This window comes from Nomia melanderi, chromosome 8 (genome assembly GCF_051020985.1).
Source record: "Nomia melanderi isolate GNS246 chromosome 8, iyNomMela1, whole genome shotgun sequence".
NCBI lineage: Eukaryota > Metazoa > Arthropoda > Insecta > Hymenoptera > Halictidae > Nomia > Nomia melanderi.
This window is the reverse complement of record NC_135006.1, coordinates 4,882,654-4,903,072: the sequence shown is the minus strand read 5'-3', so window position 1 is coordinate 4,903,072 and position 20,419 is coordinate 4,882,654. Positions and strand designations below refer to the sequence as shown.

The 20,419-nt window shown below is 36.7% G+C and overlaps 1 protein-coding gene across 6 annotated transcripts in view; it reads left to right on the top strand.

Moving 5' to 3' along the window:
• The window catches only part of LOC116426686 (uncharacterized), a 59,784-nt gene that overhangs the window by 34,986 nt on the left and 4,379 nt on the right, over positions 1–20,419 (top strand). For 4 of the 6 annotated variants that reach the window (XM_076369986.1, XM_076369983.1, XM_076369984.1 and 1 more), the window contains 4 exons: positions 8,542–8,745; positions 11,873–12,214; positions 13,219–13,547; positions 15,912–20,328. In XM_076369986.1, coding sequence (XP_076226101.1) covers positions 8,542–8,745; positions 11,873–12,214; positions 13,219–13,547; positions 15,912–20,328 — 5,292 coding nt within the window. Of the gene's footprint in view, positions 1–8,541; positions 8,746–11,872; positions 12,215–13,218; positions 13,548–15,911; positions 20,329–20,419 lie in introns of those variants that run through there. The other 2 variants (XM_076369987.1, XM_076369985.1) reach the window with 2 other exon arrangements.

Here is a 20,419-nt window from a genome sequence, read left to right as displayed (position 1 = left end):
TATAATAGTTCATTGAAATATGATACATAGAAACAAAAATAATATCGTATATTATTTATTCAAAATCGATATATATTTTTAACTGTATTTGCAAGGAACCATTAATTCATGTTCATTTATTGTAATTCCTTTGTTATTTTTGAGGCACTACGGTTCGTAGCTATAAGTGATATTACCCCGAAGAAATTGATTAAAAAAATTATAATTTGTACAAAACTATTAAAATGAGTCAAAATTAGTTACCAGATGAAACAAAATTGCCCATTCCTCATTTCTTCTTTTACAATTATTAAAAACATACAAACGGTTCTTTGAGAAATGATTAAAGTACATACCTAGTTGATTTAGTAACACTATAATCTAAAATATAAGTCAATTGATATCTTAATGAATGCACTCCTATGGTTTCTACAAAAACATTTTTAAAAGTCAATTTAACTGCTCCGTGGTTCTAGTGTTAAACAATATCCGATAGATAAACTATTAACCAGCTTTTCTAATGAAATTTTGAAATTGTTACAAAAAAAGAGGATGAATTTCAAACGAACAATACCTACAGTGTCTAATAAGAAAAAGTCACTATCGACTACACAATCACTGTTACAACAAAGACAAGAAAGGTCATACGTCAACATCCACTAGTTCCAACTGTCTTCTGCATTCGTCAGAATATTTTCGTGAATTTCATTGAATGATACTCTCGATATGAGCCAAATGGTAGAGCGTCGTGCGGTTTCTTGTGCAACATTCGGCGTTGACCTCCTTTCCTCCGCTCCGCCTTGTTTCTTTAATGTATCGGCAATTTTTTTCTCTTTCTCTTTCCCCTTTTTCGCTGGCACTTCGTCCCTCTCTTTCTCTCGCCCGTCTCGATGGACCCGCGTGCGGTAACCCAGGATTTTATTTAAGAGCAAGTTGAATGTACCCGCCTTGTGCGTCGGAGTTTCAGTCACACCCACGCGCAAGCCGTTCCACCGACCCGCTATTTTCGGTCATAAAAATTTTCTGACATCTGTTTTCATTCCTCCAACGCTGCTCCGGCTTTGTCTAGCGCCTGGGGACCTTCTTTTATTGTAACGCGTCATAACCTGTTCGCAAGCGTGGTATTTACGCTAGAAACGCGAGGTGGCTGGAGCATTTACAGGTATTTTGGGTTTATCAATTAACACCCTGCTGACCGGTGAATTTGTTTACAGAAAACGTCGGTCAACTTGAATAGACATACTAATAAATACAACAGATTATAATGAAATATTAGGCTATAATGAAAGGTTATAATGAAAATAGATACAATGAATTGAATAGATTTAAACTAATGAATAAAATCTAGAACGCTCTTATAAACATCTACATTAACCTACCTACCGTAACCAGTCATATAACTGGTCATAAGGTACAGGTAAACAAATTAAACGATACATTTTTCTTAGTGAAAACAGAAACAAAAGTGATTTTATGTAAGAAATTTTAAAACCGGTCATTTGACCGGCCATGGTACGTTTAGTGTTAATGCGAATTCAGATATGGCGATATTCGATTTAGTGCGAATTATTAAATGTTATTAGATGCCATTTAATGGAAAGAAAAATTCAGTTAATGCGAGATTCGCGAGAGTTTTTTCATTGATACAGTGTTTCTGAAAACGTCAAGACATCCAAACATGGATCGAAACATGCAAATTAATAGACTTAAGCGATGTACTGTTGGTTTGTCATTGCATGTATAAAAATACAAAGACACAAAAGTAATTACCATCCACGCTATTATAATACTCAATATTTAAGTGAAATGATAATATTATTTAAGTAAAATAAATGTTTATTTTATTATAAATTGATAAAATATATATAAAATGGTATATTAAAAAATTGTTGTATATTTCTTCAAATTAATACTAATTTTTATATGTCAAATATTCGAATAATGCTATCAATTTCTGGAATTTATTATCTGCACTATAGAATTGAAACCAACCTGTATATTTATATAAGTATAGAGTAATGATGTTGAATTAGAAAAATCTTGGAGTAATGATATTGAATTGGAATTCAAATGTTTTATACAGCCACATATGGAGTATGAATTTTTTATATGCTATGCCTTAGTAATCCAAGAGCTAAATTTACTTCGAGTAGGCATAGTCGTATAGCTTGTTATAGAGCTTTTTTAAGGAACAGTATAGCTATATCCCTTAAATCACTTTTCGCATAATTTACCCTCTTGTAGTATGACCTTGACCTATTATTGGGTTAACATAGATTATGCTCTTAAAAGTGCATGGTAAAAATACTTTAATAACTAATAAAAGACAGTGTCAGTGGAGAAAAAATGTTGAATATCAATAAACACTTAATTACTTACAGCCTATTTGTTTTCTTTGTGTAAAAAAATTGATTCCGCCCTATTATCATGAACATAATTTAATATTGTTTACATAATATGAAATATAAATAACATAAACATTTCAAAAGGCAATCATTGATTGAAAATAATACAAAAATATAAAATTTATTCATTTAAAACTCGAAATTACTCGACGTATAGTTACACTAACGCGACGTCATATTTCTTATTCTACACTGATATGTCTAGTCACTTTTGTTGACTACTTAGTTTTACTGTTAATAAAAAATTAATACAATAATAAGACAAGAATTATATATTGCACTCCAACTATAATAATTCTTGATTCACAATCTTATAAATAATTTTATATCTACGATATTTCCATTTTCTATTGTAATACATACATAAAATTATATGCCTTATCTTCATACTGTATACACTTATTCGAACATTTCACGATTCAAGAATCATATGTATTCATGAACTCTTCAAGAAGGGATCGCGTGCTTCTAATTTCGATCGATTGTTAACATTACGTAGGTAGACGGCGAACGATTTGTAAACGGATCGCAATTACGGAACGCGAAACAGGTATGGCAGGTCAAACCAGTCACGAAATCACTGGTCAAATTACACGAGAAATATCATTTTTCAACGGTTTCTACGGAAATCTCATACTAACACTTGAACAACCACCTAAAGGAAATTATAATTACAATCTTTTTCATTAATTTTAATTTAAGTCATTCAACAGATTTTATTAAAAATTTTGTTTCATAAAAGCAAGAATTTAATGAATTGCAAATATCCTCAATTCAAAACTTAAATAACAAAAAACTAAATAAACAAAATAAATGGGAATGCGTTGCTAAGGGAAAAGTGAGAGATCTCTCCATTCAGTGAACTATGAGTTAATTAACAATTATACACAGTTCTAATATAAACAAGTACTACTAACACGTAACTTTACTAATAATTCATTTGGCTTCATAAACATTATTAATCAGGTTTAATAAGCACTAATATAAAGCTTCATATTTTTCTACTTCTTTTTGCAATTTTTGAAGTACCTCGGAGTTTCTGAAAATTATTTCTCATTCTGCATAAACGAAACACACTATATATGAATGCGATTGTACTAATTTCTCTGTTTAATGTATAACCAATGATATTAGTTTCCACCAAAAATTAGTAACGTTACAATCAAAGAGAGAATGAATTAAAGAAACCAAAAGTCATCTCGATGATACGAAATTATGTAATTGTACGTATTTATTCGTGCTAATTGAGTTCTACAACCGTAACAAACCAATGTTGTGTAAACTCAATTAAATTATTTCTAGCATTATACTAGGAAGCAATAGTTTCAGTTCAATAATTCGTTATCCAAATTTAATAAATGCCATTTTTGCCATTCATGTTTCATGCGTATTTACTACTGCAAGAAAAGACTATTGTGATTATGGTAATAATGCAAACAGATGAGGGAGGAGTTGTTCAGAAGATCACGTGTAAAGCTGGTTGTCGACTGCTTTGACCAACAGACCTAGTTAACCGTGTGTAATTACACGTTTATACTCTGATTTATGATCAACCACGCATTCCGATAACACGAACAACTCAGGAAACATTATTCCATATAAATCCCGCAACCACAGTCCTTTTTCAATATTGATACTGCTTGATTGCAAATCACTTTATGGACTTGTTTTCATTTGATTGTCAAGAGAGAATTGATACCGTTGGATTCCTAGTGATAGAATTCTCTGTATATAGGGGAAACAAGATTCTTGTAGGATCAGAATTTAAAATTTGCTGTCATGAAATATTTTACAAAAGTTTCATCTTGCAGCTTAGTACTATTATCTATTTATGCACTGTACAAAGCTACGTTTTTGTCTCTCACTTTTCATTAACTTGTTAATATTTGAGACTACACATACATATTTTCAAAATTTGAGCGCAGTGCACTATTCTTCGAAATGGGCTGAAAAAAGTAGAAATTACAGTCTCAGAAAGAAATAAGAGTAAGATTTTTTAATAAGTCAGACATTAGCGAAAACTCCCTTCCCTTGCCTGCCTAACTTTTTAGCTTTTAGGACAAGCAAAGTCTTTTCTCCGTTGGAATATAAGTATGTAAGGGAGGTTGACAAGAGCGGGAGAGTTTTCTGAGAGTCAATGAGAGAACGAGTACTCCATAAATAATTCCTACGCATGAAAAATCGATATTACAAAAAATCAATTTAGTCTAGAATATTCCAATGCTTTGAATACTTATTCAAACCACACACGCGCGCAGTCATCATCAGTTCATCTATTGCACACACGTTCATCGTTCAACAAGATATCCATTCCCACATATACAATGTATATGGCAGCACATGATAAGGTATCCTTTGAACCCATTGCGAAAGAAGATACTCGCCCAAATATGCATCAATATCGTTGTTTATCCCTCAAGATTAATACAAACCCGTCATCAATCAGGAAATTCGAGACAATTGAAGCGGGTAACGCGAGGATAATTATGACGGGGAAAATGTTTTACGACCCCGTTGCAACTTCGAACGCTAATGCGTCCAATCAACGTCTCGTTATCATTACGAATTACGCACCCACGACTGGTCTTGTCTCGAATTTGTACGCATACAGGACACGTGTACAAAGCAAAGCGACCAGCGGTATGTGCTCATTAGGAATAAATCAATTAGCAAGCTGCCTGATTGCCGATTCAATGATTCGACCGGTATCCAATTAGCAGTTTCCTCTTAATTATCAAACAATGCCTGATCTTTCAGCAAAGACGGATGCTTTTCATTTACTGTTACGTAAACGTTCGCAAACACGACTGTCTTCAGTCACGTATCTCCGAGTCTGCCAACCCTAATCCTCTACCCTCCACTTTCTTGGGAAATCTTCTTTTGAGATCGGAACGTTCTTATTAAGTACTTTCCTTATTTCTAAAAGTATAGATTAACCCTTTGCACTCGGAATGCCAGCTGTGCTGACATGCTTACTTCCGAGCAATTGTTTTTAACAATATTGTAGTATCTAGAATATTTATTGTAGGATGAATGGTTTGTTGTGCGTGTGTAAGGGCGACCAGGTCGTATTGCGACGGACCGGCGCCGGGATGTTTTGAAAATAGTGTGACTGCGTTTAGAAAATCTCGAGTGGCTGAAAGAATACGAGGAAGAGTGTCCGGAACTGAGCGACTGGACCGTGAGAAAAGCGTGTACGTGACTGCGTGAATTTTTACTATGGACGAAAGATGCGAGTGAGAAGGGTGCAAGGGTGAGAAAGACAGAGCGAATGGGGGTGTGTATTAAAAGCGAGTGGGAATGCCTGCGAGAAGGACATTTTGGTGAGAGACAGCAGAGAAGAACATTTTTGTGCGTGATAGAGAGTCGTGTGTTGGCCTTCGTGGTATTAAGTTGTATTTTTACGTGTTGTCCATATTGTTTCCTAATTCTCTTTTTACTGAAGATCCACCTTTTCAATATCTATAATAATAGTAGCCCCACTATAATATCATACTCCGTTGATATACGTACTAAATTTCATTTTAACAAGTGAAATCCAACGTTGCTTGGGCACAATAAACAAACAATTTTAAAAGGATTGAAGCTTTATAGTAGAATGCTGCCATAATGGTGGCTTCGTGCTTTGATATCTAAAATCGAAAGCTGCAAGTGAATGATTTAATTATTTAAATAAGGAGACATTAAAATGTGATCTTCTTCTTTTCTAGTATTTTGTATTTCGATATTTGCATAGATACATAGTTGAATCTTCTTCAGTCCTTTACTAACAACAATATAAAAGAATATTCGTATGTCCCAGATACTTTGTCCTATGAAGGATTAACATACTACACTTGTAACACTTCTACCTGCTTTGCAGTTATTTACAGTATCTACCTATAAATTATATACTTTCTCAAACCATATATAGTAAAGTCAAAGCACATTCTCCAGAAGAGAAAGCGAGATAATTTGCAAAATAGGCATTTGGTCGAATCGTCAAATACATCAATCGGGTTTTTTAACCTGAGGATACAAGCGTTGCAAAAAAGTAGACAAATGAGAAAAGGTTGCTAATTGTGCTAACAAAATGATCAAACACCATTCGTTCATTATCGATATTTCATGGATACATCGGTGTACGTTTCGTAAGCAAGCTCTCCTGGAAAATAGCGGAAATCGATAGGTAGACAGCTGAGCACTTTTAGTGAACGCAGAACAAGAAATTCCGGTGTTTCGACGCTGATCGACAGGTATCTAGAGTCCACGGGAAAATTCGCGCGGCGGAGTCACGCGTAATCGTATCGGCATGTCAAATTAAGGGAGGAACGATCCACTTTAGCCTGGTAACGAGTTTACTAACCCCTTCGCATGTAGGTTAAAAGGAATCGATGAGATTGCACGGCGGCGGACGTGCCGGGGGCCGCGTATGTATCGGTTGCAGACTATGGCGAAGTGCGCGGGCAACTATAGTCGCATCGGCCGCGGTTAACCAGGAGTCGCAGGCCGGCCGGCGTTAACTCTGGTTGTGAATCACGACTTCGTTTAATTATTTCGACGAAGAACGAGCGAATCCGGATCGATTCGATTGAATCCGAAGGGAGGAGTCGGTTTTGTGTGTAATTAGTTGATCGTTGCTATTCACGATCCAATGCAGGGCGCTGCGATCTTAAGTATCCCCTCTGTTGCTCTTTTTGAACTATTGACCGACAATCAAGTGGACAGTACGGGAGTTTGAAAAAAATAACAGGATAGGCTGATATTCTCTTGCAGACTTTAATAATTATGTAGTGCAGAGCATTGAATTTTGAAGTAACCCCTCGGTTGCTCTCGTTGAATTGTTGACTAGTAATTAAGTGGACAGAGAGTACGGGATTTTGAAATAAAAAGTTAATAGAAAGGACGACTTTAATAATTGTGCAGTTACGTTGGAGAAATTAATTGCGTTACAGCGTAGTTGAAAAGCTGTGCACATCCGACGTATTGTTGGGAAGATAACTTTGCAACGCTCAATTCTTCTGACTTCCTTAACTCTAAGAGTTCTTTAGTTCAGAGACCTTCTACTATTGCGAAAGGGAGTCTAATTGGTGAAAAATCAATGGTTAATTATTGAGACGTCGATAAGAGTGAAGAGTTTTTTATAGGAAATGTGAAGTGTTTTTTATAGGAAAATTCTGTAAAAATGTTTTAATTTAAAAATGTTGATACCATGTTCGTGTAAATTTTAAAGAATCGGCTCTAAATAATGTGTAATCATGTATAAAAATGGTTTACAAGGGTTTGCAAACAATGAGTTGATAACATTCACGATTGTTTAATTATTGATTTAAGATATATATATGTTTCACTACATTCATGGTCAAATCGCCGGAAGCTTTATATCGTATTCATTTGAAAAAAAAACGAATGTAAAGGTTTGCCCGATAAAAATGTTGCTCGTAGTCAGACCCAAATTAAAGTTGTCCTCTGCACGAAATTGTTGCGAAATTTTTAAAATAACAAAGCTTTCGTTAGATTCCGAAGTTTGAAGTGTTCGTGTAACCTACCAGTATACTTTTAAAAGCATCATCTTTTAAAAATCCAATATTTAAACGAAACAAATATTAAATTCTACAATACTTTAAATAGAAACAAAAAATTCAGGAAATTATTGATAACAGAATCTTCATAACACTATTCTGCAGAAATGTCAACAGTGTCGAAATACTTCATGGATAATTTCTAAAAAAGAAATATAAGCAAATTTTAAATATTCCACCATTAAAGTCTCCAAAGTTAATGTTTAATTCCAATACTATTAAAAGAACGAACCCGAAAATATCAAATACTGCAACTTCAAAAATATAGTCTTCGTTCATCAACCGTTAAAAAATCAAGACTGAACAACTGAATAACTGAATAAATCAATTCAATACAAACAATTGACTAAAATCACGAATCACTAACATGTAAACCTAATTTTTAACGAATCATTGAAACAAATACTTTACCCCAATTACCCCCAAGTGGTAAATTAAGAAACCAGTTGAGAAGATAAAGCACGAAACTACACTAACTACCCTAAAACATCCCAACGAGCAAAGCTTAAGTGAACCCCGAAAATTACTAAGACTCCCACAAAAGAAGAATAGCTTGAAATATGATAAAAGTTAAAGGAAATCCGCGGCTGTCGCAGGCCCGGTTCCAGCAGAAGCAGCTGCAGGAGAAGGAACAGAAGTTGCTGCAGCTTTACGATCAGCAACAGCAACGGGCTTATCAAGTGGTGCAACGTGGCAGCGCCAACTCAAATGGCTCAAATTATGGCTCCTCCGTCAGCCAGCACAGCGTCACAAAGACCTCGACCAGCAACCACACAACCTCGACCTCGCAAGGTGGAAAGGTGAGTGGTCCTTCATGTGGAAACATGACGCGTTGTCGTAATGCAGTTTCACGCCACGCTTTCTTGAATGGTGTAATGGGCGGCGCGCGTTTCGTTGCTGGGAATCACGGCAGATCGCCTTCGTGCTCCGCCTCGCGTTCCTCTTGCCTGCACGATCGGTGCGCATTGTACCTATTCTCTCCACGCGAAAACGTTCCGCTTCGTTCATCGTCTACTGACCACTTTATGGTAATTGAAAACGTTTAGAACTCGAGATTATCGAGTGGTCGAATAACGCGAATGAGTTTCACTGATTTTGCACGTATTAGATTCAACGTTTCCAATAAGTACCGTTTTAAGTTTTATATCTTAAGACGTTCGAGACTGCTAACATAGTCCTGTGTTGCACTGTGGCCGATTTAGCCGTTTTAACCGGCTAAAATTGAAAACACCTGTCTATCGAATTTTTTTGATAAAATATATATATATACGCATATATATTATCCATTTAATTTGGAATAGTTACTACAAATTTACGAGGCATACGTAGTTGATAATATTCGTCATTGTTTATTCACAATTGAATGGCCGATCTTTGCGATATTCAGCTGTAGGCTTTGAGAAATTATTACGTGTGGTCGCAAATGTGTTAATAGATTTGGAAAATCTGTTTGTATGCAAATTTGATGAAGCATGCTTGAAGAATTCTGTTTATAAGATCTGAACTGAACATAAAAGTAACGCATTAACGTCGTTAATTATTACAAATCGTACTTAATCGTGCCTAATTATGGATAATTGCGGGTAATAAGGAGGAATTTAATTGGCACTTTGATACTTTATAGGGTGAACGCGATTATGTTTAACAGATTATAAACAACGAGAGACCAGTTTAACTACATTTTCACAGATTTCTTCGGAGATACTGTTCCATTCTGTTTGGCTTCGATACTATTAGTTGGCTTCATTTAAATATTTTCACTTTGATAATTATAGACTAATGCTTAGAATTGCGTAAAACATTGGAATAACAGAGATAAAAAAAGGGATCAACTGTTATACTCAATTCTCACTTGTTATATATTATGTAAAGATACAAAAATGCGAGATGTACAATTTTAATTAATATTTATTGCAAATGAAAGAAATTAAAATTTTGCAAACTATAAACATAGTATATTAGTAACTATAAACATAGTAAATTAATAATAATGATTAATATAACCTTACAACGCGCACTAATAACATCAACTTCCGTTATTACATACCTATATAAATAATAACAATAGTGAAACGCTGACTCACCAAGAGAACTTCTAAGTGTCACTGTCCTTTTAATGAGCCTTTGTGGGAGTGCAACACTTTATTTCAAGGCTCACCGTTTGTAAAAGAAAGAAAAGCATTCATAGAAAAATTGTACATCAGAAAAAATTTGTATCCCTTTTTTCTCTCTTTATGTTTCTTTTTCATAACATTTTCTCTCTTAATCTTCATGTACTCATTTCATAAATTCAATAAAATTTGATTTGTTCGACAGGTCGCTAAGAAAATTAATTTTTTAAATTCCATAAATTGTGTCAGCTAAACGTAAGTGACTTGGCAGTCAAAGTGTTAAAACGTCAAATTGGATAATTTAAATGAGGAATATACAAGCTTGAACGAATTATGTATATTAAATGATAGGAATTACAAACACGATCAATAAGACGCCAGATCGCTTTCCCATAATAAAAAGCAACAATCATCCATAAATCAATAGCTCATTATAAAAAGCAATCGTCAATTATGTGTACCACGAGAGATTTTTAGAACTAATTTCTATATCCGACAAGTTAACCGTTTGAGTACCACACTTCTTTGCAAAAACCCGGTCGAAATGTGCCAAGCTAATCGTTCGCGCTTCTTTCGTTCCAGCTCAGAAACTAAATTACACTTTCCTATTTTCACAAAAAAAAATTGGAAATATTGCGTCCGTTTTTTTTTCCATTTCTAAATAGGTAATAACAAAAATGAAATTAAATAATTGGAAGGGAAACAAATAAATAAACTTAATTTGATTTTACAAACCCATAGACTGGCACTTTTTAGACAGTGTATATAATAGAGAAGCACGATCGCACGGCTTGCCACTTTTCAACCAAGTTTTTGCAGAGACCCATGCACTCAAACGGTTAACCTGTTGGCTACGGGTATTAGTTCTAAAAATCTCTCGTGACCCTTCGTTGGCAATATGGTTTTTCAGCAACGTGCCCAGTAATATGGATCTGTTATGGGTAATCTTGATAAAACAGTTAACACTAACCCTACCGGCACTTTATATGTACTTATTCCTACCCTAACTAGTCAAATTACCGGCAACCAAAGAAAGGTAAACAAGTTCGATGATCGGTTTTTCTTAGTAGAATTAGAATCAAAAGAAAAGACAAAAATTGAAAAGTGATTAACACTAAAACTACCACACAGGTTAAAGATTGACCCACTTCAGAATTTTTATTTTGCAAGTATTTAAGTTATAAATCCGTTTCTAAAAAGAGACTTTCAATCGAATTTATGTATTTGTATAAATAGAAGACTAGATGACTCTTTAAATCTCATGAAACGTACTGTTCTAACTTTTACCAGGAATTAGACCTGACCACATAGTATAGTGAATATATGTGGATCGGGAATAACACACGAGAATATGGAATAACTAATAAATAACTACGTTTATTAGTAATAAAACAAGTAATATTTAAATATAAGAAACTATATACTAACGACACACAATTAAAACAATGCACAACTTTCTGCCACGAAGGCCAACGCACGACTCACTCTGCACAGCCTCTCTTTTGGACATTCGCACTCAAAAATCATACTCTTCCCCACATTTTAGTTTCCGTTTAACCGCAGTTTTTTTTGTAAAGACTGATACGAATTGAACAATACGAAGACGGACAGTGACAGTTATTAAAAACATACGAAAACAATCAAGTGTTCATTTGATGTCGTTAATGTTAAACTGAAACCAAATGTACACATATGTGCCGGTATCTTTGAAGAGGTTAATTATGGAATAATAGCCGGTAACATACGATAGCTTCTGCGTAAAATTACCGGTCAACAATGTGTTAAGTAAATTCATATTTCGAATTGGTAACGCAAGGTAAGGCAGATGTTCGACGAGAGGCGACAGACGACCGTGAAAGGCATTGATAGAAGCTACCCATTGGAGCCGTTGGAGAACAAACCACGGAAGCAGGCGAACGGAAACGGGCCGCAGAGGAACGGAAATTCGACGGTGAACCGACATTCGATGACTGTGAAACGGGTAGCCAGGGCCGACGTGAACAGCAATTTGAACGGCGGCAAACCGATCGTCTCCTATCACGAGGAGATAACTCGAGAATCGTTCGGCCCGTCTGGACACCAGCAGCAGCCAGACGATGACGAGTTCGGAAACGAAAACCACGTTGCACAGTATGCAAATGGAAATCATCGGGACGAGGTAATTAATTAACGATGCTGATTTACTCTTAAGACAACAGAACAGAGCGCAAGCGCCTGCGTAGTATACGCACGATCTTGAACTTCTTAATTAGGGGATGGCTGCAGTAACAGCATCATTACCGACGGTACTTATTTCTAGTAAAGAAAACAAGTGCATCATGCTTATATTGTATGTCATGTTTGCATTACTTTAATTGTCCTTAACTTCTTGAAGTCGCGATTATTCAAGTTTAGCATCGATCGGAAGTTCATTCGCGGATGACTATTTAATTTTGTACTTATTCCTGCAGTGCAGTTGTTTTACATTATCGAAAAACTGGAAGTGCCAGACAATTGTTTGCAATTCTGGAAGTAATTTCTATGCCGGTATAATTAAAGTAACTTGTAAAGAGAATATACAAGAGTGCGTCGTTACTGCAACGGAAGTTCTCAGCCACTTTAGGGTGTTGTTTGATTGAAAACAAATGTACGAGAAGTAGAATATAAAAGATTTTTGAAACGAAATCGAACCGAAACGTTGTAATTCTTAAACAGTTTTTTTCTTAAAATATTTTGTCACTTACTTAGAACACTTTTAATTACAATATTGTTTGAAAAGAAAAGACGATGTAACGTTATGTAATAACGTTATGACGTTATGTAAAATTTATCATATTGCAGGAACCATTGACACAAATAAAGTTGAGTTTTAACCCTATGAATTCTTTATTTTTTCAGATAAACATGTAATTCTTCTTTGTTTTGCTTTTTTTTTTTTTATTAAAATATAGCCTAGGTGCATTCGTTCTGCGTTTGGTGAATGCATACTTCATTTTTTTTATTTTATTGCGCGCAAAAACGAGAGACTTTTCAAACTAAATTCCACAGTTAACAGGTTAAAGGATGAATTGCAAAAATTAATGAAATTGTTGAAAACAAAATTATAAGAATATAAAGAAATATAATTGCTGTTTTCCATTTTAACGAGTTACTCACCGCGTCTCTGCGCGATAATCCAAATAGATACATATCGAGGAAGTCCTGGACGAAGACACAATAGAGAGAAACCGCATGATGGCAAAGCTCCACTTAATGGAATACGACGAAACGCTGAAGCATCACATTAAAAACGACCTCGAAAGCGAGGAGTTCCCAGAAGATTTCATGGTGGATGTTCCTGACAAGCTTCCGAAACAAAGTGTTTCCAAGAAATTATCACAGGCAGAGGCAAGGCTGGAGCGTTTCAGAAACGCAAACGCGAAACGCAGCAACAACGCTGCGAAAAACATAAGTACGACCAGCGTTCCGAAGAAACGATCCGATCCAATTTTTCCGGCTAAGTCAACTTCTAGGTAAGTGGAGGAAATATAAAATAGACAATCTATAACGAAGAAAACTTCGAAACAAACTTTCATTCTGTTCAATGATTGGGTCTGAGAATTAGAATGGCGAAAGTCGGTCATCCTTCATTTTGAAACCGTGAAAATGAATCTATCATAGAGTAATATTGAAAATGTTATCTTCAATAAAATACCAGTTTTCAAGAATGTTTTATATTAAAAAATGTTTATATTGCAGTGATGAAAATAGATTCAAAATTCGTATTTTTTTATTGGATACTGAATCTTTGGTAGCTATGACAAAAATTGATTGAATCTTCATTAGGATTTACTAAGATTTAGTTCTAGTGTTTTTTGTTTGTGTTTAATTTAGTTTATTTATGTATTTTGACAGTCTACCCTTCGATACTAATATGATTGGTAACATAAAAACTTTTAGCTCGTCCATAATCATCCTTTTATTCGAATATATGAAATTTGAATACAATTATAAAAACTGACTATGATTTAGCAATTTGATGAGTAGCATTTTCATGTTAAACGTTCCATACATTGTTTAATAATTCAACAGATCTATTTAGAGATTTCATAAATCATTTACACTGCTAAACAGACTAATTGCTGCCCAACACGATTATGTGGATAACTCAATTCTCCAGGTTTCTCGACTTCCCTCATTCTCATTTTCAGAGACTTGAACAGTCAGATTGTTTTCTCCTCTTCTCTAAAATGTTTCGTAGAAAAGCTTTGCCAAAATATTTGGTATAAATAGAAACATGTGAAATATAGAAAATGTTAGGCTGAGTAATAAGTTCGATCAAAATTTTAATCATACTTTTTCTTAACGAAGTTACTTCAAAATATTTCTTTTCAATGAAAATCATATCATTCTTACAAGATAAAATATATTCTGTGTGCACTAACATTATTTGTTTGTAACGTAATGTGAAATGCTAACCTAGATGCAAAAGTCATTAATAGTCATTCTAAAAAACTTGTACTTGCACTAGCTAAAAAATTAAAGTGAGAAAGCTAAAAGTAATGCTATAATTATATATGAATTATTTCTTACCTTTACTGTCCTCAGTAATGATTATATACATATATGATTTGACAAAAGAGTAGCCAACAAAACATTAAAGCACCAAAGTACATAAACTAACGATAATTCTTGTGGTAGAATTATTTAAAATATTATACTTGTCTTCTACAGATTTATATTGTATAAAAACAAAACGTAGATGTATTTACAAAGTTTGAATATCTATTTTATAGAATGGCTGTGAGTGAATATTTAAATAATTTTCCTACTTTCAATCACCTCAAGAATTTCAACCACAACAAGAATTTTAATTTCAATTCAAAAATATCCCGCGAATAAGCGAAACAAAAGTTTAAAAAAAACAGATGAACAAACAACAAAAACAAGCGATGAAATCGTTTGAAAATTAATATCGTTCAATGGTCCGCGTCAGAATCCGAAAAGCTTGTTACTCAACCCGACATGAATGAAATACAGTTTAAAACGCAAGTAGGTTATCTGTCCCGATTATTCCATCGAGTCTTGGCGAACGCAAATTTTCTGCCCGCTAATTGGCAATCAGTGCTAACAATCCGTCGCTGCTTTCACCCCCTAGCCCCTTTGATTAATTCCTCGTCGCATAATTGCAATCGCTGACTGGACCCGACTCGTTTAAACCCACGCAACCGTAGTAGCCTAACAATACATACCACACGCCTCCCTGGAACCGAACCGCGCGCCTTTGAGAAACCGACTAAACGACACGTTTCCGGCAAAGTAGAGGCGCACCGTTTCCGGTTCGTCACGAGCAGGAGGATGCCCACTCTAATTTAGGCCCGCCTAATCGCTATCGGAGGAAGGATAATCGGCCGAAGGACATTAAACACTTCCATCAACGTAACAATCGCTCGTCAGACAGTTGAAGCATCGATTTACGACGCAGCTATGGGAAACTAAACCGAACCCGCGAGGTTATTAATCATTGATCATCATCGCCGCCGCTACGCCGGCAAAAATGCCAATTTTCTATCCTCGTTGCGAATCGGGTGACAAGTAGCTTTTGTGCAAAGCTTCAAGCGTCCCTTTATAAATTATAATAGTTTTAACTAAAAAAAAGAAAAAAAGAAAAAAAACGAGTCGTTCAAATCGACGACCGAGGAACTATTCAAGCTTTATCCTGCTGCAGCAAACATGCGCCGAATCGTTTCTCGTTGATTCATCTATTCTTTGTCTGTGCACACTCTAACTGCGAAACGAAATTAACACTGTGTAAAGAGTAACAGAATAGGATAGAAGTAGAAAGTGGAATTAATTCGATTGGCGTGCGAGCTCGATAATTTGTTGTGATTCCATAGCAGAAGTAAGACCGATATGGGATCTAGTGTCAGAAAAAGCAGCGTTAATAATAACGAAACTAGAAAAGCATCGAGGACCTCTGAAAATGTGAGAGGAAGTCTGTTATCTTCGGGTTCTCATAGAACTGTGAGGAAAAGCAATTACAGCCCCGAATTTTATTGTAAAGAGTCGGAAAAATCGGTAACTACTTATGCGATTGATCCGAAAGCTGCTGGAAAATCATCGCCTGATTTTTTGAAAGAGAAAAGATCTCGAAGCGAAAGCCCAGAATTTTATTGTAAAGCATCTGAGAAGTTGGCAACCGCTTATGCAACTGATACGGAAGCTACTGGAAAGTCATCGCCTGATTTTTTGAAAGAGAAAAGATCTCGAAACGGAAGCCCAGAATTTTATTGTAAAGAGTCGAAAAAGTCAGCAACTACTTACGCAATTGATTCAGTGGGTGTTGGAAGATCATCACCTGATTTTTTGGAAGAGGAAAGATCTCGGAGTGGAAGTCCAAAATTCTTTTGCAAAGAATCTAAAAAGTCGACAACAACTTATGCAATTGATTCAAAAGTTACCGGAAGATCATCACCTGATTTTTCAAAAGAAAGATCAGGAAGTGGAAGCCCAAAATTCTTTTGCAATGAATCTGAAAAGTCAGCAACAACTTACGCGATTGATTCAAAAACCAATAAGAAATTAACGACAGATCTATCAAAAAATCTAAATCGTTCTGTGATAAAAATAGAACCCGATAGTGAATATATAAAAAGAAGATCTACCAAAACATCTGTAATCGGAGATGATACTGTAGACAGGTATGCTAAGTCCACCGAACTTGATAAAATTAGAAGAATTTTTTCTTCGTCGGATAATGTAACGGATTATACAACAATTCATTCAACAATTGATGACAAAATTGATTCAAGACCGGTACGTGAAACGACCAACGTTTTCAAGAGATTATCAAGGGGCCGAGGTGCGAGTCCTTATTATCTACATCAAGAATACAAAAAGTCAGCACCAATAACAGCAATAAATATTAAAAACCGTGATTTCGTATCAAAATCACCAAATACAATGGAGAAAATTCCGAAAAATCACGAAGGTTCTTCGCTTCATCGTATCAAATACTCAAACAGTAGATCTACCACTGCGAAATCACCAGACTTTGCAAAAGCAAGTTTAAGAAAATCCAATACAAGTCCTCAATTTTCCTCCGACAGATCTGCTACTATCATGTTTGTAACGCCAGAAACAATAACAAAAACAAGAACAGGATACGCAAAAAATGGAAAAAAGGAACGAAGTTTAACTTCTTCTGTTAGGAAGACAGACATGAACATCGCAAATAGAATCTTTAATTCGAACAAAAAAATATCCACAGAAGACGTCGACGAAAATCCCAAATACAGCATAAGGAATTCAGTATCGCGATACTTTTCTGAACAATGTGAGAAAGCTTCCAGAGACAAGGAGACCGATACAATGCAAAATATTCGAAAGTCTCCAACTGACAAAAGTCCTGATGTGTCTCGTGATTCGTCTCCAGTATCATTGAAACATATGAAATTACCAAGCCCAGTAAATAAAAGTCCACAACCTTATCGTAAACTACCTGGTGATTTTGCTACAACAACGGATGTAGATATGAGCAGAAGTACAACTCCGGAATTTTTTTGTTATGAAACAGAAAAATTGGCCACAACTGTAAGCCTAAAACCTAAACCTTTGAAAGATTCAAAAGGCTATTCCAGAAGTCCTCCACCTGCGAGTGTACGGTCTGAAAGCAGATCATCAAAGAGTTCTGACACCTTTATTTCAACTAAAAATGTAACTATTGATACTAGCAGAAGTAACAGTCCAGCATTATCACGAGGAATGACGTACAGTGGTAGAGCAAGTCCAGGATTATCTTCTTCTGAAAAAGATAAATCAGCCATGACCATAAGTTCAGAACGTAAGTATACGAAAGACTTGCACAAACATTCCAAAAGTCTTCTATCTACAAATGTTCACCCTAGAAGTAAATCACCGAGAAATTCTGATGTGTTTGCTTCAACTAGAGATTCAGGAATAATTGGTAATAATAGAAAAATCAATCATAATTCATCAAGGCTACAAAAAGACACATACAACAGAAAATCTCCAGAGTTTTTTTGTTACGAAACGGAAAAATCAGCCACCACTGTGAGCCTGAAACCTAAGCCTTTGAAAGAATCAAGAAACTGTTCCAGAAGTCCTCAATTTACAATTCGATGTGAAAGTAGATCATCGAAAAATCCCGATGTCTTTACATTAACTAAAGACAAAAAACAAACTGGTAGCGCTGATAGAATCAATCGCTTATCATTAAGCCCAGAGAAAGACGCGCTCAGCAGAAATGGAACTCCAGAGTTCTTTTGTTACGAAACAGAAAAATCAGCGATGTCCGTTAGCTTAAAACCCAAGACCGCGAAGATTCCCTTTTACGAACGTTCTAAAAGCCCCCGGTTCTCAGAGGCCTACTTCAAAGGTAGATCTTCTAAAAGCCCTGAGCAGTCCGTGAAAGACCCCAAAGGAACTGTCCGCAGAGGGTCCGGCAATGTTCTGCGATCGACAAGATTGATTCGGGATATCATAAAGCATCAAAAAAATAAAAACTCCAGTTCATGGAAAGACACGGATGTACCCAAGAATAGGGGAGACAACAAAGACGTAGAATGGAAACACCGATCGAAGTACGATACAGCGTTTAGGGTGACTAGAGAAGTTGGCAAGAGAGCAACGACGCCATCCGATCGAAGGTGCAAGCTTTCCACTGTTGAAACGAGTCCAAAAAGTTCCGCGTCCGCAGAGATGAACTCGGAGACCCAAGAAATCACTATGACCGATCAATGCGTAAAAGGGAGAAGACTTCAGCAGGAACTTCGAAGCACTTACTCAAAATTGTCCAAGAAATCTGCGGGCTCCAGGAAACCGGAAAAAGGGTTCACGTATTCCGTGAACAAGCTAAGCAAAAACAGAAGGTCTCTTCTTGACTCGGATATTTTCCATTTATCGAAAAAGGATCAACGGACGGCGGGTTCACCTGGGAAAGGTACCAGCTTGAAGCGGATGAGTCCTTCGCCAACGGGCGAATTAGTTGTAGCGATGGAAGATACGCTAGAGGAAGAAAATCCTAGCGGAAGTTTACGATCCGGGGGGCAAACACTCTCGAGGCAGGCTCCGGCTTTGGGCTCCATAGAACTGGTCCGGAAGGTCATGAAGAGCGGGCCAAGAGTTTCCGATAAGACTTTAAAAACACAGGAAGTTGAAGACGGTCCGCCAGGCGAAATTCAAAGGTGGGGGAGTAATTCCGTCGTATCTGGGACGAGCGAGGTAAACGACGAAGGATCATCGAGCAAGAATTATGAGAGAACGGACTCAGTCGAGTCAGCACTCAGGCGCTTCGACTCTATTGACACAGAAGCCGGCGCGGAGTCTGTTCAAAGTACTTTGGAGAGGGGCAAAGAATCGGCAACAGAGAAAAGACAAACGCTGGAGGAATCGGGAATCGGAGGTCCGTCGAATGATTCGAGGGCGATCTCTCTTAAAGCACTTGACGGGTCAGATGTAAATTTGCCGCGCGCTCCCGGAAACAAACCATCAGGAATGCGTTTAAAGAAAATCTTGACGAAGGAAGCGTCGGATGTTGAAGCTTCGGGGAGAGGAAAGGCCGCGAAACGGGAAGAAATTCGACGTCAGGAAAGAATCGCGAGGGTCGGAAACTCTGTCGAGATCGTTGAGATCGCCGCGAGGTCGAGACCGTTGGTGTGCAGGCTTTTCCAAGATGTCAACTCGGTGGACGATATTGAAACTGGAAGCCCTAAATCGAAGCGCGGAAATTCCTCAGGACGCATTCCGTTCGGGAAGATAAGGTCGAATAAAGATGGGCTGGCCGATTCCGTGAAAAACAATGCGAAATTCTTGATGTCTTCGGGCGACGGGACGTCGATAAAAAGGGCAAACAAAAGGGAACCGGGCGAGGCATCAACAGGTACGTCCGACTCGGATCGTTCTCTCTCGGTGAAACAACTGAGATCGATCGAGGACATTCGGAAATCTATCGGGAGCAGTTCTTCCGATTGCAGAGCGACGAGAGGGTCTAAATCAGCGATCGCGGGTAACGCTTTTAAAGGCTCGAACGCGGCTCGACTGCAATCGCGTGTATCGAGTGACATTGCATGCGTTAGAAACGAAAACGAGCTGTCCCTGGCAAAGCGACCAAAGAATCATAGCGCGAGAGACAACGCTTTAAAGGATTCGGGACGCTTTGTAAAGTCTGCGACACGTTTCTCCAGGGTGGTGAAAAGTCCGAGTCTAGATTCGACGAAGCTGACGGAAACTGGCAGCCGTATACGGAGGAGCGTTCTTTCACCGCCATCGAAAAGCCCGGATACAGTGACGAGGGTAAGCAAAATTGCGTGGAATTTCCGTAAAAAGAGTTTCTTTATTGAAATGTTACTTTCGGAAAGGATTGTTCATGTTTATGCGTTTAATT